Below are 19,309 nucleotides of genomic sequence, written 5' to 3'. Positions count from 1 at the left end.
TTTAGGTGACGGATGATCTCAGCACTGCAGTGACACTGACATTGGTGGTCTGTTAGTGTGTGTTGTGCTGGTATGAGTGGATCAGACACAAAAGCGCTGCCGTGTCCGCTAGGGGTGGGTTTATAAAATCGATTTTTCGATTTTAATCGATCTTTATTTGAACGATCCGATATCGATTCATATAAATGCGAGATCGATTTTTTAAATACGCCCCTTTTTACGGTGCACACGCAAATCTATTACTATTGTTACCCCCTTTAATTTCACGTGACCAGCCACTGTTTTTTCATGCAACGAGATCTGACCTGCACATCAGTTTAGCATGGCAGAAGCTCAAGTTATGACCACTACACAACTTTTTGCACTGATTTTCGCTCGGCTCTGGATTCGGGAGGAACTCGGTGTTCGCTCTGCGATCAAAACTCGGCTCTCAATCAATGTGAGAAACAGCGAGGGGAAACACAGGGGAGAGGTTGGAAACAGGTGGTGGAGCGCAATATAGTTTCTATCAGAATACATCAGCACACGCGAGATCGTTCTCTACAAAACAAAATATTTATTAACCTCCAACTCACTACAGAACGATCCATGCTGCTCGTGTTGCCAAATCCACTCAGATTCATTTATTTCATCAGCGCACAAACTTTGATTGCTCTCTACTTGTTGATGTGCATGTTTGGACGTGGTATCATTAAACCTTTCATCACTTCTCACGTGTTTCGTGACAAAACGTAGTTTTGGAGACCAGAGAAGCTCGCCTGTGATTCCCCCTGGTGATGGATGGTGTAGTGTAAAACTCCCCATCGCCGATCAGTCGTGTAGTGTGAACATTACTGTGACCACGTGTTAATCAGAGTGTCGTGTAGTGTAAACTTGGCATGAGCTGTTCAACAGCCAGGTGTATGTTTACATTACATTTACAATGTTGTAGCATGTCAGACAAATGAAAGAAAACAGTAACATTAATTTTTTATTATTATTTCATTTGTCTGACATGTTAATGTAAACATACACCTGGCTGTTGAATGTTACTGTTTTCTGTTTTGGATTCATTATTTATGTAAACAAAATACACAAATATTTTTAATATATAATAAATGTTCTTTGTACAATTATCACATTCGTTCTCTGAACATCTTTACATATTTAAACAAAACCTGTTAATGTAACTCAAATATGCCTAAATGTGTTGAATCGAAATTGAATCGAAAATCGAAGATCGAAGAGAATCGGGACCTTGTGAATCGGAATCGAATCGATCCAGGAAATTAGTGGCGATACCCAGCCCTAGTGTCCGCTCACTGTCCACTCTATTAGACACTCCTACCTAGTTGGTCCACCTTGTAGATGTAAAGTCAGAGATGACCGCTCATCTATTGCTGCTGTTTGAGTTGGTCATCTTCTAGACCTTCATCAGTGGTCACAGGACGCTGCCCACAGGGCACTGTTGGTTGGATATTTTTGGTTGGTGGACTATTCTCAGTCCAGCAGTGACAGTGAGGTGTTTCAAAACTTCATCAGCACTGCTGTGTCTTATCCACTTATACCAGCACAACACACACTAACACACCACCACCATGTCAGTGTCACTGCAGTGCTGAGAATGACCCATCACCCAAATAATACCTGCTCTGCAGTGGTCCTGGGAGAGTCCTGACCATTGAGGAACAGCATGAAAGGGGGCTAACAAAGCATGCAGAGAAACAGATGGACTACAGTCAGTAATTATATTTACATTTACGGCATTTAGCGGACGCTTTTATCCAAAGCAACTTACAGTTGTAACAGTATACAATCTAAGCAATTGAGAATTAAGGGCCTTTCTCAAGGGCCCAACAGCAGTAACCTGGCAGTGGTGAGGCTTGAACAGGCAGCCTTCTGATTACTGGACCAGTACCCTAACCACTAAGCTACAGCTGCCCTAATTATAGAACTACAAAGTGCTTCTATATGGTGAGTGAAGCTGATAAAATGGACAGTGAGTGTAAAAACAAGGAGGTGGTTTTAATGTTATGGCTGAAAGAATATGCATGGATGTGTTAAAAACACACATCTAAAGAACACACAAGGTAATACAACGTCCCAGAAAAATACTATTACTGACAGTAATTAAAAAAAAAAAAAAAGTACAAAAAAGGGGAAAGGGGAAACCATAAATGACTTAATTTGTTTTAGAATACATGTAACAAGGTGTTAGGAGTTAAATCCTATCACCATACATTGTCTTATAATCCCAACAAGTCCTTTTAACCATGAGCACTTTGATGTTTAAGAAATATCTGCAGGTCAGAAAAGGTTGCAGTACATTTAGTGCATTCATAAAACACCTCTGTTGTGTGTAGAAATATCGGTTTTGTGTTCATGTCTGATCTCATTTCAATACTTAAATCATTGCTATTTTTTATATTTATATCGACTTCTGCAGTTGTTGATTTTTTCTGGCCGTTCTTCCCAGACCCTTCCTTGTCATGATTCTCTAGATGGCGATCTAGAGCAGAGCGGAAAGTGAAGCGACATGGACAACAAGGACAGCTCAGCAACACCCTGGTAGGGTCTCTTTTATGATAACGTACATGTCTCTGGTATACACTAAGCAGCCTGAAGACTTTATTACATTCTCTGCATTTGTAGGTCTTCCGTGATGTGGACAGAAGGATCTCTTTAGTACCTGGCAACTCCTTTTTATCTAGTGGCTTTGGTGACTGCTGGTCTTTGTTCTCCTGACTTTCATGATGCACTTCTGATGACTCGTGATCTGCAATTTCATCTTCATCTACATTTTCATTACCACCTTTAACCTTTACTTCAGAACTGTGATACATGGCAACATGTCTTGTGACATCACATCTTTGCGGAAAGTGTCTGCCACAGTAAAGGCATGTATGGAGGGTACCCTTGTGGTAGCGCATATGACGTGACAGACTGCTAGAGTGTACGAATACTCGATGGCATTGTTTGCAAGGGTATACCTTAGTGTTAGGATTACCTCTGGTACCTCCTCTTGGTCTTCCCCTCATTCTCGGTCTAAAAGGATCCAGCCGTTGCAGATGATGCTTTGAAACCATTTGACGCATTATGCCATAATAGGTAACCGGCTGTCGTCTGGTCCGAGTTGTTGATTCTGAAGACTCCTCATCTGGATGCTCAGAGAGATGATGTTCTTTTAAACCTGACAGAGAATCGAAGCGCCCTCCACACAAACCGCAGCGATATGATCGATCTACAGAATCATCAGGGGAGTTCGAGTCAGTGTTCTTAAGGCAGTTTTCGTCCTGTTCCTGAATGTTTTCTTTGTGTATGATGGTAACACTCAGTTTGTTGACATGAGAATGGGTGATTAGATGGCTCTGCAGGTCAGATAACCAAAAAAAACGCAAGCCACAAATCTTGCAGGGGTACGATTTATCTAGACTATTTTCTTGGTCCTCATCAATTTTACTTGAACCCTTGGATCCAAGAGGCACATGCCTTTCTTTCTGGTGTAACTGTAATGTCTCTTGTCTTAAGAATCGTTTTCCACAGTGTCCACAGCTGTAAAAACGTTCATGAGCATGATTCTGAAGGTGCCCATGAAGAGACTCTCTATCATGGAAAATCTTACAGCACAAGGTACATTTGAACCCTTGCTCAAGGGGACGATATCTCTGATGCTCTTGTAAACTTTTCTGGTTCCTGAACATCTGACCACATCTTTCACATTTACACTGAGCAGGGTCATTTTCTGCCGTTTTGCTTGAAGGCGATGAATCTTCAGTTAACGATGGCTTTGATACTGACTTCCCAAATAAGAAGGTGAAATTAGATAATGCAGACTTATCAACTACTGTGAGTGTTCCATTTTCATGAAGTGCAAATTCAATAGGTACATCACAGTTGTTAGTGGCACTTTCAACATTTGCAGAAAAAGGACCGATGGGCCCATGGATAGCCATGTGACTGATTAATGCTGGATACTGATTAAATCCTTCACCACATTCTGTGCAGATGAATTCATTTCCAGATGAAAGATCAGCCATGTTTAATGAGCCAAGTTTAGTTAAACTCAAAGATAAAAGAAATTAATAAATAATTGAGGTGGGGGAAGGGGGTGATAGGACAGGTTGGTAGTTTGGTAAGTTGGTAGGTTACAATAATGAAAAAAACAATGCCTGACAAGTTCTCAATCCTTTGTCCTAAAACCAGTTAGCAGGTGATAAATCTGAGACTGCATAAATTTGGAGCCAGACCATGTAGATTAGGCCTTCCTCTCTTCAACTTCAGCTTCAGTCAGGATATCAGCATCTACAAATAAGAGAAATGAGATTTAGCATGATGCACACTACAAAGGCACACTGCAAAGGCTTGATACATGACAAACATTTACATTACGCATTTATCCAAAGCGACTTACATTTCAGTATACACCGATCAGCCATAACATTAAAACCACCTCCTTGTTTCTACACACTGTCCATTTTATCAGCTCCACTTACCATATAGAAGCACTTTGTAGTTACAATAACTGACTGTAGTCCATTTCTTTCTCTGCATGCTTTGTTAGCCTTCTTTCATGCTGTTCTTCAGTGGTCAGGAATCTCTCAGGACCACCACAGAGCAGGTATTATTTAGGTGGTGAATCGTTCTCAGCACTGCAGTGATAAAGACATGGTGGTGGTAGGTTAGTATGTGTTGTGCTGGTATGAGTGGATAAGTTTTTAAACACCTCACTGTCACTGCTGGACTGAGAATAGTCCACCAACCAAAAATATCCAACCAACAGCGCCTCATGGGCAGCGTCCTGTGACCACTGATGAAGGTCTATAAAATGACCAACTCAAACAGCAGCAATAGATGAGCGATCGTCTCTGATTTTACATCTACAAGGTGGACCAATTAGATAGGAGTGTCTAATAGAGTGGGACAGTGAGTGGACACGGTATTCAACAACTCCAACAGCGCTGCTGTGTCTGATCCACTCATACCAGCACAACACACACTAACACACCACCACCATGTCATTGTCACTTCAGTGCTGAGAATGATCCACCACCTAAATAATACCTGCTCTGTGGTGGTCCTGTGGGGGTCCTGACCATTGATGAACAGGGTGAAAGCAGGCTAAAAAGGTATGTAGAGAAATAGATGGACTACAGTCAGTAATTGTAGAACTACAAAGTGCTTCTATATGGCAAGTGGAGCTGATAAAATGGACAGTGAGTGTAGAAACAAGGAGGTGGTTTTAATGTTATGGCTCATCAGTGTACATTCTGAGCAACTGAGGGTTAAGGGCCTTGCTCAAGAGCCCAACAGCAGCAACCTGGCAGTGGTGGGGCTTGAACTAGTGACCTTCTGAGTAACTAGCTTTATCTTAATCCTTTCTGGGTGCATTTTGAAGTATGCTTTGTGTCATTGTTCCAGCACGACAACGACATCTGACAGAGATGCAGCTTTCTGGCAATGAGCCCTACATTGTGCTCCAAAATTCTTCAGATTTCATGATGACTTGCACACAGTAAAGGTATCTATTGTCAGAAGCAGCAAAGCAACTCCAAAAGATCTGTGGTAGCAAGATACACTATATTGCCAAAAGTATTCACTCACCCATCCAAATAATTGAATTCAGGTGTTCCAATCACTTCCATGGACACAGGTGTATAAAACCAAGCACCTAGGCATGCAGACTACTTCTACAAACATTTGTGAAAGAATGAGTTGCTCTCAGGAGCTCAGTGAATTCCAGCATGGTAGCGTGATAGGATGCCACCTGTGCAACAAGTCCAGTCGTGAAATTTCCTCGCTATTAAATATTCCAGTCAACTGTCAGTGCTATTATAACAAAGTGGAAGCGATTGGGAACGACAGCAACTCGGCCACGAAGTGTTAGCCACGAAAAATTAGCGGGGTCAGCGGATGCTGAGGCGCATAGTGCGCAGAGGTCGCCAACTTTCTGCAGAGTTAATCGCTACAGACCTCCAAATGTGGCCTTCAGATTAGCTCAAGAACAGTGTGTAGAGAGCTTCATGGAATGAGTTTTCATGGCCGAGCAGCTGCATCCAAGCCTTACATTACCAAGCGCAATGCAAAGTGTCGGATGCAGGGGTGTAAAGCACACCTCCACTGAACTCTAGAGCAGTGGAGACGTGTTCTCTGGAGTGACGAATCACGCTTCTCCGTCTGGCAATCCGATGGATGAGTCTGGGTTTGGTGGTTGCCAGGAGAACGGTACTTGTCTGACTGCATTGTGCCAAGTGTAAAGTTTGGTGGAGGGGGGATTATGGTGTGGGGTTGTTTTTCAGGAGTTGGGCTCGGCCCCTTAGTTCCAGTGAAAGGAACTCTTGATGCTTCAGCATACCAAGGGATTTTGGACAATTTAATGCTTCCAACTTCGTGGGAACAGTTTGGGGATGGCCCCTTCCTGTTCCAACATGACTGCGCACCAGTGCACAAAGCAAGGTCCATAAAGACATGGATGAGCGAGTTTGGTGTGGAAGAACTTGACTGGCCTGCACAGAGTCCTGACCTCAACCCGATAGAACACCTTTGGGATGAATTAGAGCGGAGACTGTGAGCCAGTCCTTTTCGTCCAACATCAGTGCCCGACCTCACAAATGCGCTTCTGGAAGCATGGTCAAAAATTCCCATAAACACACTCCTAAACCTTGTGGAAATCCTTTCCAGAAGAGTTAAAGCTGTTATAGCTGCAAAGGGTGGGTCGACATCATATTAAACCCTTTGGATTAAGAATGGGATGTCACTCAAGTTCATATGCGTGTGAAGGCTATACAGGTAAAAGGTTTGGTTTTGGACTAGAGCATATTTTTATGCAATTAATCATGAATGCTGTACAACTTCAAACTTTACAAAGATGTGCTGACTTCAGACAACTGAGCAGAAGAAGGGAGCTGATATTAAGATGTACGACATGCTAGTTGGGTCTGATCAAGGTCGGACAAAGTTCTTACCACAAACAGACCACATCAGAATTCGTTTGGCACTGGACCAAGAACATCTCCTCACAAGGTTTGTTATGTGGTTGTTTTGGTCTGCTCCCAAATGTGATTACTGTGTTCACATTTACCCAAACTAACCACAGCAAGGGAGAAAACAAACCAGACTCAGAAGTAAAGGTGTGAAAGGTTCTATAAATATGGACTTGTACCCTTGAGACTGTCCACACTTTTCAATCCTCTGACAATTCTTTGCTCTTCTATCTTTCTCCATGCTTAGTGTGGTACATACAAAAACAATTGGTGGATAAAGATTAAGCTGCATCTGTATTATATTTTTGGCTACAAGGGCCCAACAACAGCAACCTGGTAGTGGTAGGGCTTGAACTAGCGACCTTCTGATTAATAGTCCAGTATTTTAACCGCTAGGTCAGGCTTGCCAACTTGCCAACTAGGAGAAATCATGTAAAATATTATCCTGTTGCATTTTATCGTTAACTTAAAATGTTTATAGGACAACGGTTTAGCCCTTTGTTACAAAATCAGTGATCAGATCTATTGTTGTGTCCTTGTGCAGTAGAATGTCTTTGCCAATGCCCGTCCCCTCCCCCTCCACTTCTGCTTCAACTGGTTTCAAAATGATGGCACTGAAGATCACAACCCTACCTTCCCAGAATGCTGGCACTGAGGATCACAACCCTATCTTCCCTATGACAACTGTGTGTCTGTGCAAAGTCACCGACAAATTTGGGCAACCGAATACATGACACTGAAATCAATGTGATTTCCCCAGTTGTGTTACCTTGAATGGTTATCATTAGAGATCAACAGTATACTGTGCATCACAAGAGTTGTGCAGTGCTTGGAGTACAATATAAAGGCATTTATAAGTAATGGCCTTTTTAGAGAAAGCTGGGAGAATCAAAAGGTTGTTGGGACAAGAATATGTGCCTGCCAGCTTTATGGGGTATTTTAGAACCTGCTCACTCTCTCCTTTAAACTGCAATCGGTGCTGGTGTCAAACACGAGAACCAGATCACATAGTCTTTCTGATTATGGACCAGACTACAACAGTTCAGTGATATTCTTTAGAGATCATGATGCAGACCTGCCAACCTTGAAATAATTTTATGAGTACAAATCCCCCCCCGCTCTAGCCCCCCAACAGTCCAGTCCACCACTGCCTGCCTACCACTTAGATTGCGGAAGCAAGCATAATACTTTCACTCAAGTTGTATTATCAGAACAGCTTGACAACGGTAATGCGGTCATTACAATAACAATACAGATTAACTGTAGAACACAGCTACTTCTTTAAACTGTTTTTGCTATCTGCTTGTTGCTTCACATGGGCTGTGTGTAAGTAACATTGAAATGTAGCCCAATGCTTTGCTTTCCTTAGTTACTCCATAAGCATATACATGTAAACCATTACTTTTGGACAGTTATTGCAATCACACCACACACCCGACATTGCATTGAAAACAAACTATTGTACAAGAGGTATAGCCCATGGAAACTCCTTCCACCTGAGAATTTTGTCAGAAATGAAAGTAAACTGAAGACATTCTTTGTAAATAAATAAATAAAATCAGTTTTCTATGTACAAACAACAAAAGAACATTCAAATGTATCATGCATAATGTTTAGACAGTTGCATTTGTTAACTTGTTAAAGGTTGCAGATTTGGCTTTTTTAAGTAGTGTGTCAACTCATATTGAATAGATGAACTTTGTAACCTTGACAAGTGGTTAACAACACCGTCGGGTTAATATTGGGCTAACTCAACGTCTTAATTTTACCTTTTCAATGTTATCGGCTTAACGGGCGAAAGGGGATTACCATTTAAACAACATATTTTACATTGTTGATAAAATCTGATAAAAACCTCATGAACAGTTTGTAGCGTCTTTCTCAATAATGCACTAGCACGCTGACCCCCCTCCGCTCTCGGCACAAGCAGCAAGCTGATTGGCTCTTTTGGTTGAAGGGCGGGACTTTATCCCTGAACGGACGCCATGATTCGCGTTGCGAGAAATCCCATTCATACTGCAGTCAGTGGCGGGTCTCATCATTAATAAGGTCTCTGACTGAAGCGCGAAGCTAGGCGAGCCGGGGCGGGGTGGTTGGGTGAAAATGAAGCGCTCTGATTGGCCGAATGCACTCCGCTTACGCGCAGATCTCTGTGGCTCAGCGGCAGCATCAACTTTAGTGACAACCTGGTGACAACTTGACTGAAACTGGCGAAATGCGAGATCAAACGATATGCGTACTTTAGAACATGGAATCGTACAAGCGTACTAGGAGGTCAAAATGCGTGCCCGTTACGCAAAATGCGTACATGTTGGCAGGTCTGCATGATGAGAGTAGCACTTGGGGCACCCAAAGGAACTGTCCTGCCTTCATTCAACTATCTAAATCTTCCTTCTTTACATTCAGTCTAACTCCAGGCCATGTTGCCTTTAAAGATTCTCTGAAAAGTTCTCTATTGAAGGGCAGATGCACTATGAAAAGCATAGAATAGTAATGAAGGATTTGTACATGTGAAACATGTTGGAAGCCTCCGAGTACAGTCACCATCTAAGGGGAGGATACATATCACATTTCTAGAAATACCAGGGTGTCTACCAGAATAACAGGACTGGGCTGACAACACAGAGGGGTTTACAAGAAGGGACAAAGCAACAGCCTAGTGAGATTACTCTCATTTATTAATTAATTACAATTTTTTAAAAATCTAAATGTAAAATATCATATGTACACAAGTGTGCACACCCTTTGATATGACACCAAAAAGTGAGCTGAGGTGCATTTTGTTTTCACTGATACTGCTTGAGATGTTTCTACAGTTTAATTTGAGTCCACCTGTGGTAAATTCAATTGATTGGACATGATTGGGGATTGCCAACACCTGCCTATATAAGGTCCCACAGTTGACAGTGCATATTAGAGCAAACTCCAAGCCATGGGGTCAAAAAAATTATCTGCAGACCTCAGAACCAGGATTGTGTCATGGCACAGACCTGGAGAAGGGTACAGAAAAATTGCTGCAGCTTTACAGGTCCCAAAGAGCACAGCGGCCACCATCATTCATAAATGGAAGAAGTTTGGAACCACCAAAAATCTTCCTACACCTGGTCGCCCGGCAAAACCGAGCGATCAGGGAAGACGGGCCTTGACCAGGGAAGTGAGCAGGAGCCTGAGGGTCACTCTGACAGAGCTCCAGTGTATCCTTGTGGAGATTGGAGAACCGATCAGAAGATCAACCATCTAGGCAGCACTCCACAAATCACGCCTTTATGGTAGAGTGGCCAGACGGAAGCCACTCCTTAGTAAAAGGCTCATGACAGCCCACTTGGAAATTGCCAAAAGGCACCGAGAGGACTCTCAAACCATGAGAAACAAGATTCTCTGGTCTGATGAAACTCAGATTAAACCTTTTGGTCTGAATAGCAAGCGTCACATCTGAAGGAAACCAGGCACCGCTCATCACCTGGCTAATGCCATCCCTACAGTGAAGCATGGCGGTGGCAGCATCATGATGTGGGGATGTTTTTCAGCAGCGGGACCGGGACGACTAGTCTTGATAGAGCAAAAGATAAATGCAGTTAAGTACACCGAGATCCTTGAAGAAAACCTGCTCCAGAGCACTCTGGACCTCAGACTGGGGTGAAGGTTCACCTTCCAACATGACAACGACCCCAAGCACACAGCCAAGAGAACAAAGGTGTGGCTGCGGAGAAAGTCTGTGAATGTCCTTGAGTGGCCCAGCCAGAGCCCAGACCTGAATCCAATAGAACCTCTGTGGAAGGAGCTGAAAGTTACTGTGTACCGATGCTCCCCATCCATCCTGACGGAGCTTGCAAGGATATGCCAAGAGGAATGGGCAAAAATGTGCCAAGCTCGTAATTGCTGCCAAAGGTGCATCAACCAAGTATTAGGCTAAGGGTGTGTACAGATATGTAACCCCTTAATAAACGATTTTTGTCAGTAAAATAAAATTGCATATTTTTTAAACCCTGTTTTCACTTCGTAGTTATTACTCAATCTACAGTATTATAGAATGAGTCTGTAACGTAATAAAACATGAAGGTGAAAGGGGTGTGCAGACTTTCTGGCTTGACTGTACATGAACTCCTGGCCTCAAACTATTGGACTCATTACTAAAAGTTATTTGCTACTTACAGTTTCGCTGTTGATGTAATGGACTTTTCACATCTTGAGTTGACTGGTGTGAAGAATTTTTTACAAAGGTATCTGTAACAACACATACATGAATTCATTGGTAAGGTGTTTCATTCTAAAAACACACAAAATTATATAAGATACATCTTTAAATATTTAAAAATTCAAGCAACTTTAAAAGGGACCAAGTAATAACAGGTTGGCTAATTTTACCTAAATGGACAGATGAAATGATGAAAGAAAAAGTCACATATTACAGCAGCTCAAACAATATAATTCTTAAGTTACATACACATCAGGCACCAAGATGTTAGCAGCAGATCCTTTAACTCCTGTAAGTTGTGAGGTGGGGCCTCCATGGATCGGACTTGTTTGTCCAGCACATCCCACAGATGCTCGATTGGATTGAGATCTGGGGAATTTGGAGGCCAAGTCAACACCTCTAACTCGTTGTTGTGCCCTTCAAATCATTCCTGAACCATTTTTGCTTTGTGGCAGGGCGCATTATCCTGCTGAAAGAGGCCACAGCCATCAGGGAATACCGTTTCCATGAAAGGGTGTACATGGTCTGCAACAACGCTTAAGTAGGTGGAGGTGCCAAAGTAACATCCACATAGATGGCAGGACCCAAGGTTTCCCAGCAGAACACTGCCCAAAGCATCAAACTGCCTCCGCCGGCTTGTCTTTTTCCCGTAGTACATCTTGGTGCCATGTGTTCCCCAGGTAAGTGACGCACACGCACCCGACCATCCATGTGATGTAAAAGAAAACGTGATTCATCAGACCAGGCCACCTTCTTCCATTGCTCAGTGGTCCAGTTACGATGCTCACGTGCCCATTGTTGGTGCTTTTGGCGGTGGACAGGGGTCAGCATGGGCACCCTGACTGGTCTGCGGCTATGCAGCCCCATACGCAACAAACTGTGATGCACTGTGTATTCTGACACCTTTCTATCAGAACCAGCATTTGGATCGGACCACACCTTCGCTCAGCCTTCGCTACCCACGTGCATCAATGAGCCTTGGCCGCCCATTACACTGTCGCCGCTTTACCACCGTTCCTGGGACTGGGAACACCCCACAAGAGCTGGAGTTTTGGAGATGCTATGATCCAGTCGTCTAGCCATCACAATTTAATAATAATAAACTATTTAAGCTCTTGTTTTGGCCAAGAGATATAAGATATGTGTAGAAGCATGTGTTATAATGGCAGTGCATAATCCTGCTACAATGGAGCTCAGTGAGTCTGTTGCTGAAGGTTGCTGTCTAACTAGAATATTATGGAGGGGGTGTGATGTTTGTCAAGTGTCCTCTTTTTTTACCACCACCTCAAAACCATCCAGAAAGCATCCCAAGACTAAGCCAGCTCTCCTGATCACTTCTTTGCGTCTTCACTTGTGATGCAGCCTCCTTAACGAGACTTCAGCAAAGGAGACAGCACTTGCAACAACAGACTGGGAAAGATTGTTAACATCTTGCTGCATACAAAAGATGAGCTTCCTTAGGAGGTGGAGTCTGTTTATCCCTTTCCTGTACTTAGCCTTGGGGTTTCCCTTCCAGTCCAGTTTGTTCTAGGGGAGGACACTCAGGTATTTGTACATGTCTAACAACTAAACATCCTGACTCATGATAGTAATGGGACTGGTTCTGGGTCTTCTTTCTCAAGTCCACCACCATCTTTTTGGTTTTGGCTTCATTTAGGAGTTGATGCTTCCTATTGCACCACTTAAGAGGAGAGCACAGTTCCCTGTGGTGTTCCAGTGCTACTGGCCAAAAACTCAGACCAATGGGTTCTAAGATTAATATATTAGGGTCTATCAGACAGGTGGTCTATGGTCTAGACAATCAAGGATTTGCTGACCTGCATTCTATCAATCTTCTCCTCCAGTATAAAAGGTTAAATGGTACTGAATACATCTGAGAAACCAAGGAAAGTAATTCTCACTGTGCAGCACGTCTACATGCTGCTGGTAAGCAAACTACTAGGGGTCCTGAGATCTATTTAGGGGGGAGGAAGTTGGCTTCCTCAGGCAAAATGTTTTTCACGGCACTGGCACCCCCTCCTGAATTAAGGCTCGGGTTGGCACAGCTCTGCTGAAAGATTGCACACTGCTGGGTGCATCAAACCTTCACTACCCTTGGGCTGATTCCATCAGGTTCTGCTGCTTTCCCAATTTTCATCTTCTCTAGTGTTCTCTTCAACTGGCTGGCTGTCATATCTAGGTGGGGGTTTGATGCTTCTAAATCCTCTGACAATGGCTGTGGGGTGAGGGGGGTGAATGGGAGTATAGAAAGAGTGGGGGCAATGCTGCTGCAGGAATGGGGGGAGAGTGTTGTGCTGAACCTGTTAAAAGAACATATTCAACTCACTGGCTTCAACTACGCTGGCCACAACTGATTGTTCACTTGCTTTGAAGCTACAAAGGTCTGCTTCATGTTAGCCCACACCTCCTTTGCATGTTGTTGAAGCTTTCCCTCCGTAGGCCTCTCTGTTCTCTCTCAGTCTCTTCAGTTGCCCCTTAACACTTGTCATTTGTTTTTTGTCTTTCTGTTTAAATGCATGTTTTTGTACTTTTTGCACTTTTTGTTTAACAGTTCTTTCAGGTCCTTGGTGATCCATGGCTTGTTAGGAAAACCACCTACTGTCCTGACAGGAACAATCGTCAAGACAGTATAATGTCCAGAACCCAGTCTGCGATCTCTTCTGCCTTTGGAGTCCATCTCTTTTTTTAATCATAAGATTAAAGGACTCCAAAGGTTACTAAACTAGGTTGTAACCAGACCTTCCCAGGGGAGGCAGGCGGATGAACTGTATGCATCCCTTACATGTGCATACAGATGATCCAGTTCTCTCTGGTTACACAGTTTACAAACTGGTGAAAACTGGGTAATGTAGTCAAAAGTAAAACATCAATAAAGTCCCCTGAAATGACAATGAAAGATTTTGGGTTAAGAGTCTGGAGTCCCGTGATGCCGCTTCGACTGCTGGTGAGAAGTAAACAACGGCAACCATGAATTCTCTCTGCAGGTAATACAGGCGAAAACCAACAGCCTACAGCTCAATGTTTATGTAACAGTGACGTTCAGCAGTTTATGTAACATGTCCTGGGTTACACCATCTGTTGCTGACCATGAGCACCATCTGTGCAACCCTTTCATTTCTGCTTACTGCTCAGTTCTGCATCTGCGTCTTCTCTCACTGTCTGAAAGCCAGGGATGGAAACGTTCTAGTCTAGAATGTCAGGGTGCAACCATGTCTCAGAAAATCAAAGCATGCTGCACCTCCTCCATCCTTCCTAATGGCCATGGTGCGATAAATGTTCTGTAGAGAGGAGAGTTTTGATCACTCACTGAAGGGCCAGCCTATCCTGGGCAGTGCAGCTTCAATACCAGACTGTGATAGACCTGGTAAGGACATCCTTAACCGGACAACTGGAAAAGATGCTGGCAAATACCCTCAGCCTTTTCAGAAAGTAAAGTTGCTGCTGGGACTTTTTAATGATTTGGCACATGTTATTAAACAAGGTGAGTTCTTCACTAAGTAATTTGAAGGTCTCTCCACCTCTGTACAGCCTATGTTGCGAGGTGTGTGCAGCTCTTTCCTCCTCCTCGGATTGACAATCATCTATTCAGTCATGACACCAGGTCACCAGATCTGTCACCTCTCCTGTACAACTTCTCACGCTTAACAGTGATTAGTCCAATGACTGTAGCAAACTTAATGATGCAGGTGTTGCTCTGGGAAGCCACGCAGTCATACATAAATAGTGTGCACAGAAAAGGGCTTAACACACAGCCCTGGGGAATTCTTGTGCTTACAGATCTTGTGCTGGATGAGCTAACTCTGACTAAATGCGGTCTGTCCGTGAGGAAATTGAGCAAAAGGGAGGACGTCAGTCCAAATTTAGCAGTTACAAAGGGAAGATGTTAGTCCGCAGTCCAAAGATGATGAGCTTTTTAGAAAGTTTGTGTGGGACGACTGTGTTGATGAACAGCATACTGACGTGTGTTTGCCCTCTAGGTGTGTAAGGGCTGTGCGATTGACAGTGTTGACTGCATCCTCAATGGACTAATTCTGATGGTACGCAAAGTGCAGAGGGTCCAATGTGTGTGAAATCTCCTGGATGTGAGTCGTGACTATCCTTTCTAAGCAATTCATCACAATCGGAGTGAGTGCAATGGGAAAAGTCATTCAAGCAGGTCACTGTGCTTTTCTTTGGGAGTGGCACAAAGGTGGTGGACTTAAAGCAGGTGGGCACATAAGCTTGCACAAGACACACATTGAATGTGTCTGCAAACACATCAGCCAGTTTTGATGAGTGAACCCATGAGTGTATGCCTGTGAGTGTTAGGATAGGATGGCCCTTCAATGAGTGACATGTTCTGTGTGGCCAAAACACCTCTCTGTTGGTTGGTATTGAGAGCCTCAAAGCAGGTGTAGAACTCATTCAGCTTCTCAGGCAGTGAGGTGTGGCTGGTTGTGAACCCCCTGGCCCTATGTGGGTAATCTGTGATGTGTTGTAGGCCTCTAAATTTGTACTGTCTTCTATTTGTACTGTTTTTTGGCCTCTCTGATAGATCTACGCAGGTCATATCTGGCTTTTTGGTAGTTTACAGCTTTGCAAATGCAACAGAGCCAGCATGCAGCAATGACCAAACAGTTTATCCATGGTTTTTAACAGGGGTACATCTTGTATCTCGCATTGCTAGCATGTAAAAGCAGTGCCATCTTCCCTAGGCAGTGGAATAAATACTGACTGTGCCAGATCCCAGTCTCTTCACACTCACTTCGCGTAGAAACGTCCATCAAACCATTGTCACAATACAACCACAAAAACGTTTGTTACAGTTACAACACGCATACAAGTACGGTGGCTCATAAGAAACAAACCAGATATCATTTAACCAAATGATCTACAATTACTACCAATTTGATACCGCACCTAAAAAATAAACACTCAGCCGAATACAGCGAGTTTATTATTATATGATGAGAAGAGGAACCGGCTGTCCGCTAACACGGCAGAGATGCTGATTTTCCTCAAAAAGAACCTTCACTTCATTTTGAGTGTTCTAGTTTTACTACTACAATGCTGCACTAAGTTTGTTTACTTTTATTTTGTAAAAATAAAAGAACATTAAGCAATAGCTTGGATGCAGGCAATTTTTTTTCTCCATATGAACCAGTCTTGTGCAGGTGAAAAAGCCGTCAGATACTGCACACAGCTCTCCTTGGTCAGGAGTCGGTGTCTGCAGTAGTAGAGGAAGCAAACTGCAATCGAGTCATTGGATACAACTAGATTAAGAGGAAAATTGGGGGCAAAGTGCATAGAAAAATACTTGCACTTTAATCAATCAAACACTAATACTGCTATACCATAAGCATGTGCAGCTACACAGGATACTATACACATATGCAATAAATGAAGGAGGAAACCCACGCAGACATGGGAAGAACATGCAAACTCCACACAGAGAGCAGGAACAGGAGCATAATATATTTTCTACTAGAATACATCTGCACACATACAAGCTTTATAGTATTTGTGAGTTATTGTCCACACCAAACCATAATACCAATGTTGCATTGCAAAAATATTTGACTTCCAACTCTCTCTACAGAACAGACAATCTGGCCACATAGCCAAATCCACTCCTTCAGCCAGATTGATTTATTTTTCCTATTTGCTTTTACTCTGCACATCAGCACACAAACACAAACATCGCTCGCTTCTTGTTGGTGTGCATTTTTGAATGTGGTGTCATTAAACCCCTTGTCACTTCTCGTGTGTGTTTTCGTGACAAAACGTAGTTTGGGAGACCATACAGACTCATCTGAGAGTCCTCCTAGATGGTGTAGTGTGTGACCCCCTATCGCCGATCAGTCGTGTAGTGTGATACACAACGACTTAAAAAGACTCCCGATTACAAGAGATCAAGTTGTGTAGTGTGAACTGTATAGCGATCTGAACAACTTGAAAGTCGTGTAGTGTGAACTTGGCATTAGCTATGATAGCTAACATTAGATTAAGGCCTCAGTAGCAAGTTACATAAATTAAAAGTCAAAAGTAATAGTACACACTACAAAGATTCACATTATACAAACAAGTATCTGTATAACCACAACAACACTCAGACAACACACAACAACAACAGGACCTGAGGGTACATATGGAGGTGTTATTTCGGTTAACCTTGTAAGGCTGGTATAGATTATAAGTAACAGCGGTAAAATATAAATTATAAAGTAAATTATAAAGTGAACCACAGTGCAAATATAAGAAAATGTAAGAAAATATAAGAAAATGTGCAGATTAATTAGGGATGTTTGGAGGATTAGCACTCACAAATCCATCTGTTTTTACAAAACATTTTGTTTGTCCTTCATACAATTACTCACACTCTTTAGCAAAATGTTAGAAATTCCACAATTACAGTTCTAGCACAACATAACATGTCATTATCATTACCCTTTTATGCAAGTCAGAGCTGTTATAAAGACTTTGTAACTTAACAACTGATGGGAACACTGACACTGCTCTTCTACTACAATATTTAACAGCTTTTAGAGTTACAACTGTAGTGCTAGGTAGTTATCAAAGGCAGTGATTATGAGCAATTGTAAGCCAGCCAAGGCCTTTTAAACACATCAGCCTATTGTGCTCCATACAGTTTACTTTTCCCATTTCTTATTTCCCACCACTCACACCAGAATCCACATGCATTTGTTTGTGTAATGTAAGTAAACACAGAAGGTGCACTTATGTATAGAGCCCTACTAAATTCACGAGAAAATGTGCTTAATTTTAAAAATAACACAGACCTCGTTTTTTTTAAAAAAAGGCAGATTTTATAGATTATTAAACAAAATTGCCACACTGTTTGTTTGTTTATCAGGATTTTAACATCATGTTTTACACTTTGGTTACACTCATGACAGGAGCGGTAGTCACCCATTACACACAAGGTTCATCAGTTTACAAGGTTATATCAAGGCACAGTCACATGGCTCATTTCACAGTCCATGACGCGATTTTCACGGCTGTGAATTAGATAGGGCTTTACTTCTGAAAAAATAAATAAATAAAAAAACAGCTAGTGGCTGGATGCTTATATAAAAGATCATTGTTGGTAAAAGATAAGCCGTTGCTGCAAGGATTTCAGGTAAAACTATCAGTGTTCCATACAGCTATGAATAAAAACTGACCCTATCAATTTGACTCCGAGTCATTAAATGAATCAGTGTTTGAAATACAGAGTCGACTCTACCACAGCAAACGTGACCATGCGCGCAATTGTGTCGTAACAATTACTATAGCTGCAAAAACTGTACGGAATACTGTTAATTACATTGACTGTACATATTATAATGTGAATGTCACCGATTACTATTAATAAAAATGCTATAGCGTGTTGAAAACGACCGTATCTTGCACAATACCGCAGCACCGGTGTTTACATTATTATCTGAATTATGATACAAAATATATATTAGCATGTATATTAGCAACGTTAGCATACCGTCTAAAAACTACAGTATGCTAACTAGCTAGCTAGAGGAAAAGTATCACTTGACGATTTTTTGGCTATTTAAGTACTACAACGTGGTTAAATCGATTCCATAAACCTATTTTCAGAAAGAAAACAGCTAGTAGGTGTTTATGGTGATAGCTTAATAGCTACAGTAACCAACAATTTAACAGCTAGCTAGCGCTCCAAACGGCTTACCTAGAATGGCGAAGCAGTGTCTTTTACACCTTTTAGATGCTTTGTTTTGAAACAGTAACCGCTTTCACCCTCCCGATTTCTTCTTTTAACGTCCTTTTGATGAGAAGGTCATTTGTCCAGTTGCGTGTTCAAAATTATACTGCAAAAATAATGTTTCGAACACCGTTAGCACGGTCGCTTCATATAATTACAATAAGCATGGCGCATATAAAAGTGTCGTTTAGCACAAGTCGGCTCTTTGAGTCGACTCTTTTAGGGAAAAGTTAAGAGTCGACTCGCTGAGAGGGCTCACCCTTTAATTATAAGCCGGCATTCTGTTCTTCTTATATAATAATAATAATAACAACAACAACAACAATAATAATAATAATAACAATAATAATAATAATAACAATAATAATAACAATAATAATAATAACAATAATAATAACAATAATAATAACAACAATAACAACAACAATAATAATAAGA

General features: G+C 42.1%; 1 protein-coding gene and 1 long non-coding RNA gene across 2 annotated transcripts; both read right to left on the bottom strand.

Annotated features, from left to right (window-relative positions):
* Window positions 1-2,106: 2,106 nt before the first annotated feature.
* Window positions 2,107-4,016, bottom strand: si:dkeyp-84f3.5 (uncharacterized protein LOC334144 homolog). The gene has a single exon (XM_062991641.1). The coding sequence runs from the start codon at window positions 4,014-4,016 to the stop codon at window positions 2,247-2,249; it is 1,770 nt and encodes a 589-aa protein (XP_062847711.1). The 3' UTR covers window positions 2,107-2,246.
* LOC134310367 (uncharacterized) lies at window positions 4,016-19,003 on the bottom strand. Its single transcript, XR_010011292.1, has 3 exons — window positions 18,839-19,003; window positions 11,112-11,183; window positions 4,016-4,281 (listed from the first exon to the last, which is right to left on the bottom strand). It is a non-coding gene; the product is annotated as an uncharacterized LOC134310367 (long non-coding RNA).
* Between the last annotated feature and the right edge of the window lie 306 nt (window positions 19,004-19,309).

This window comes from Trichomycterus rosablanca, chromosome 3 (assembly GCF_030014385.1).
Source record: "Trichomycterus rosablanca isolate fTriRos1 chromosome 3, fTriRos1.hap1, whole genome shotgun sequence".
Lineage (NCBI taxonomy): Eukaryota > Metazoa > Chordata > Actinopteri > Siluriformes > Trichomycteridae > Trichomycterus > Trichomycterus rosablanca.
This window is presented reverse-complemented; position numbering and strand designations above follow the sequence as displayed.

Bases quoted from the DNA above. Each gene is read 5' to 3' on its own strand.
- si:dkeyp-84f3.5 (XM_062991641.1), bottom strand. From the start codon at position 4,016: ATGGCTGATCTTTCATCTGGAAATGAATTCATCTGCACAGAATGTGGT.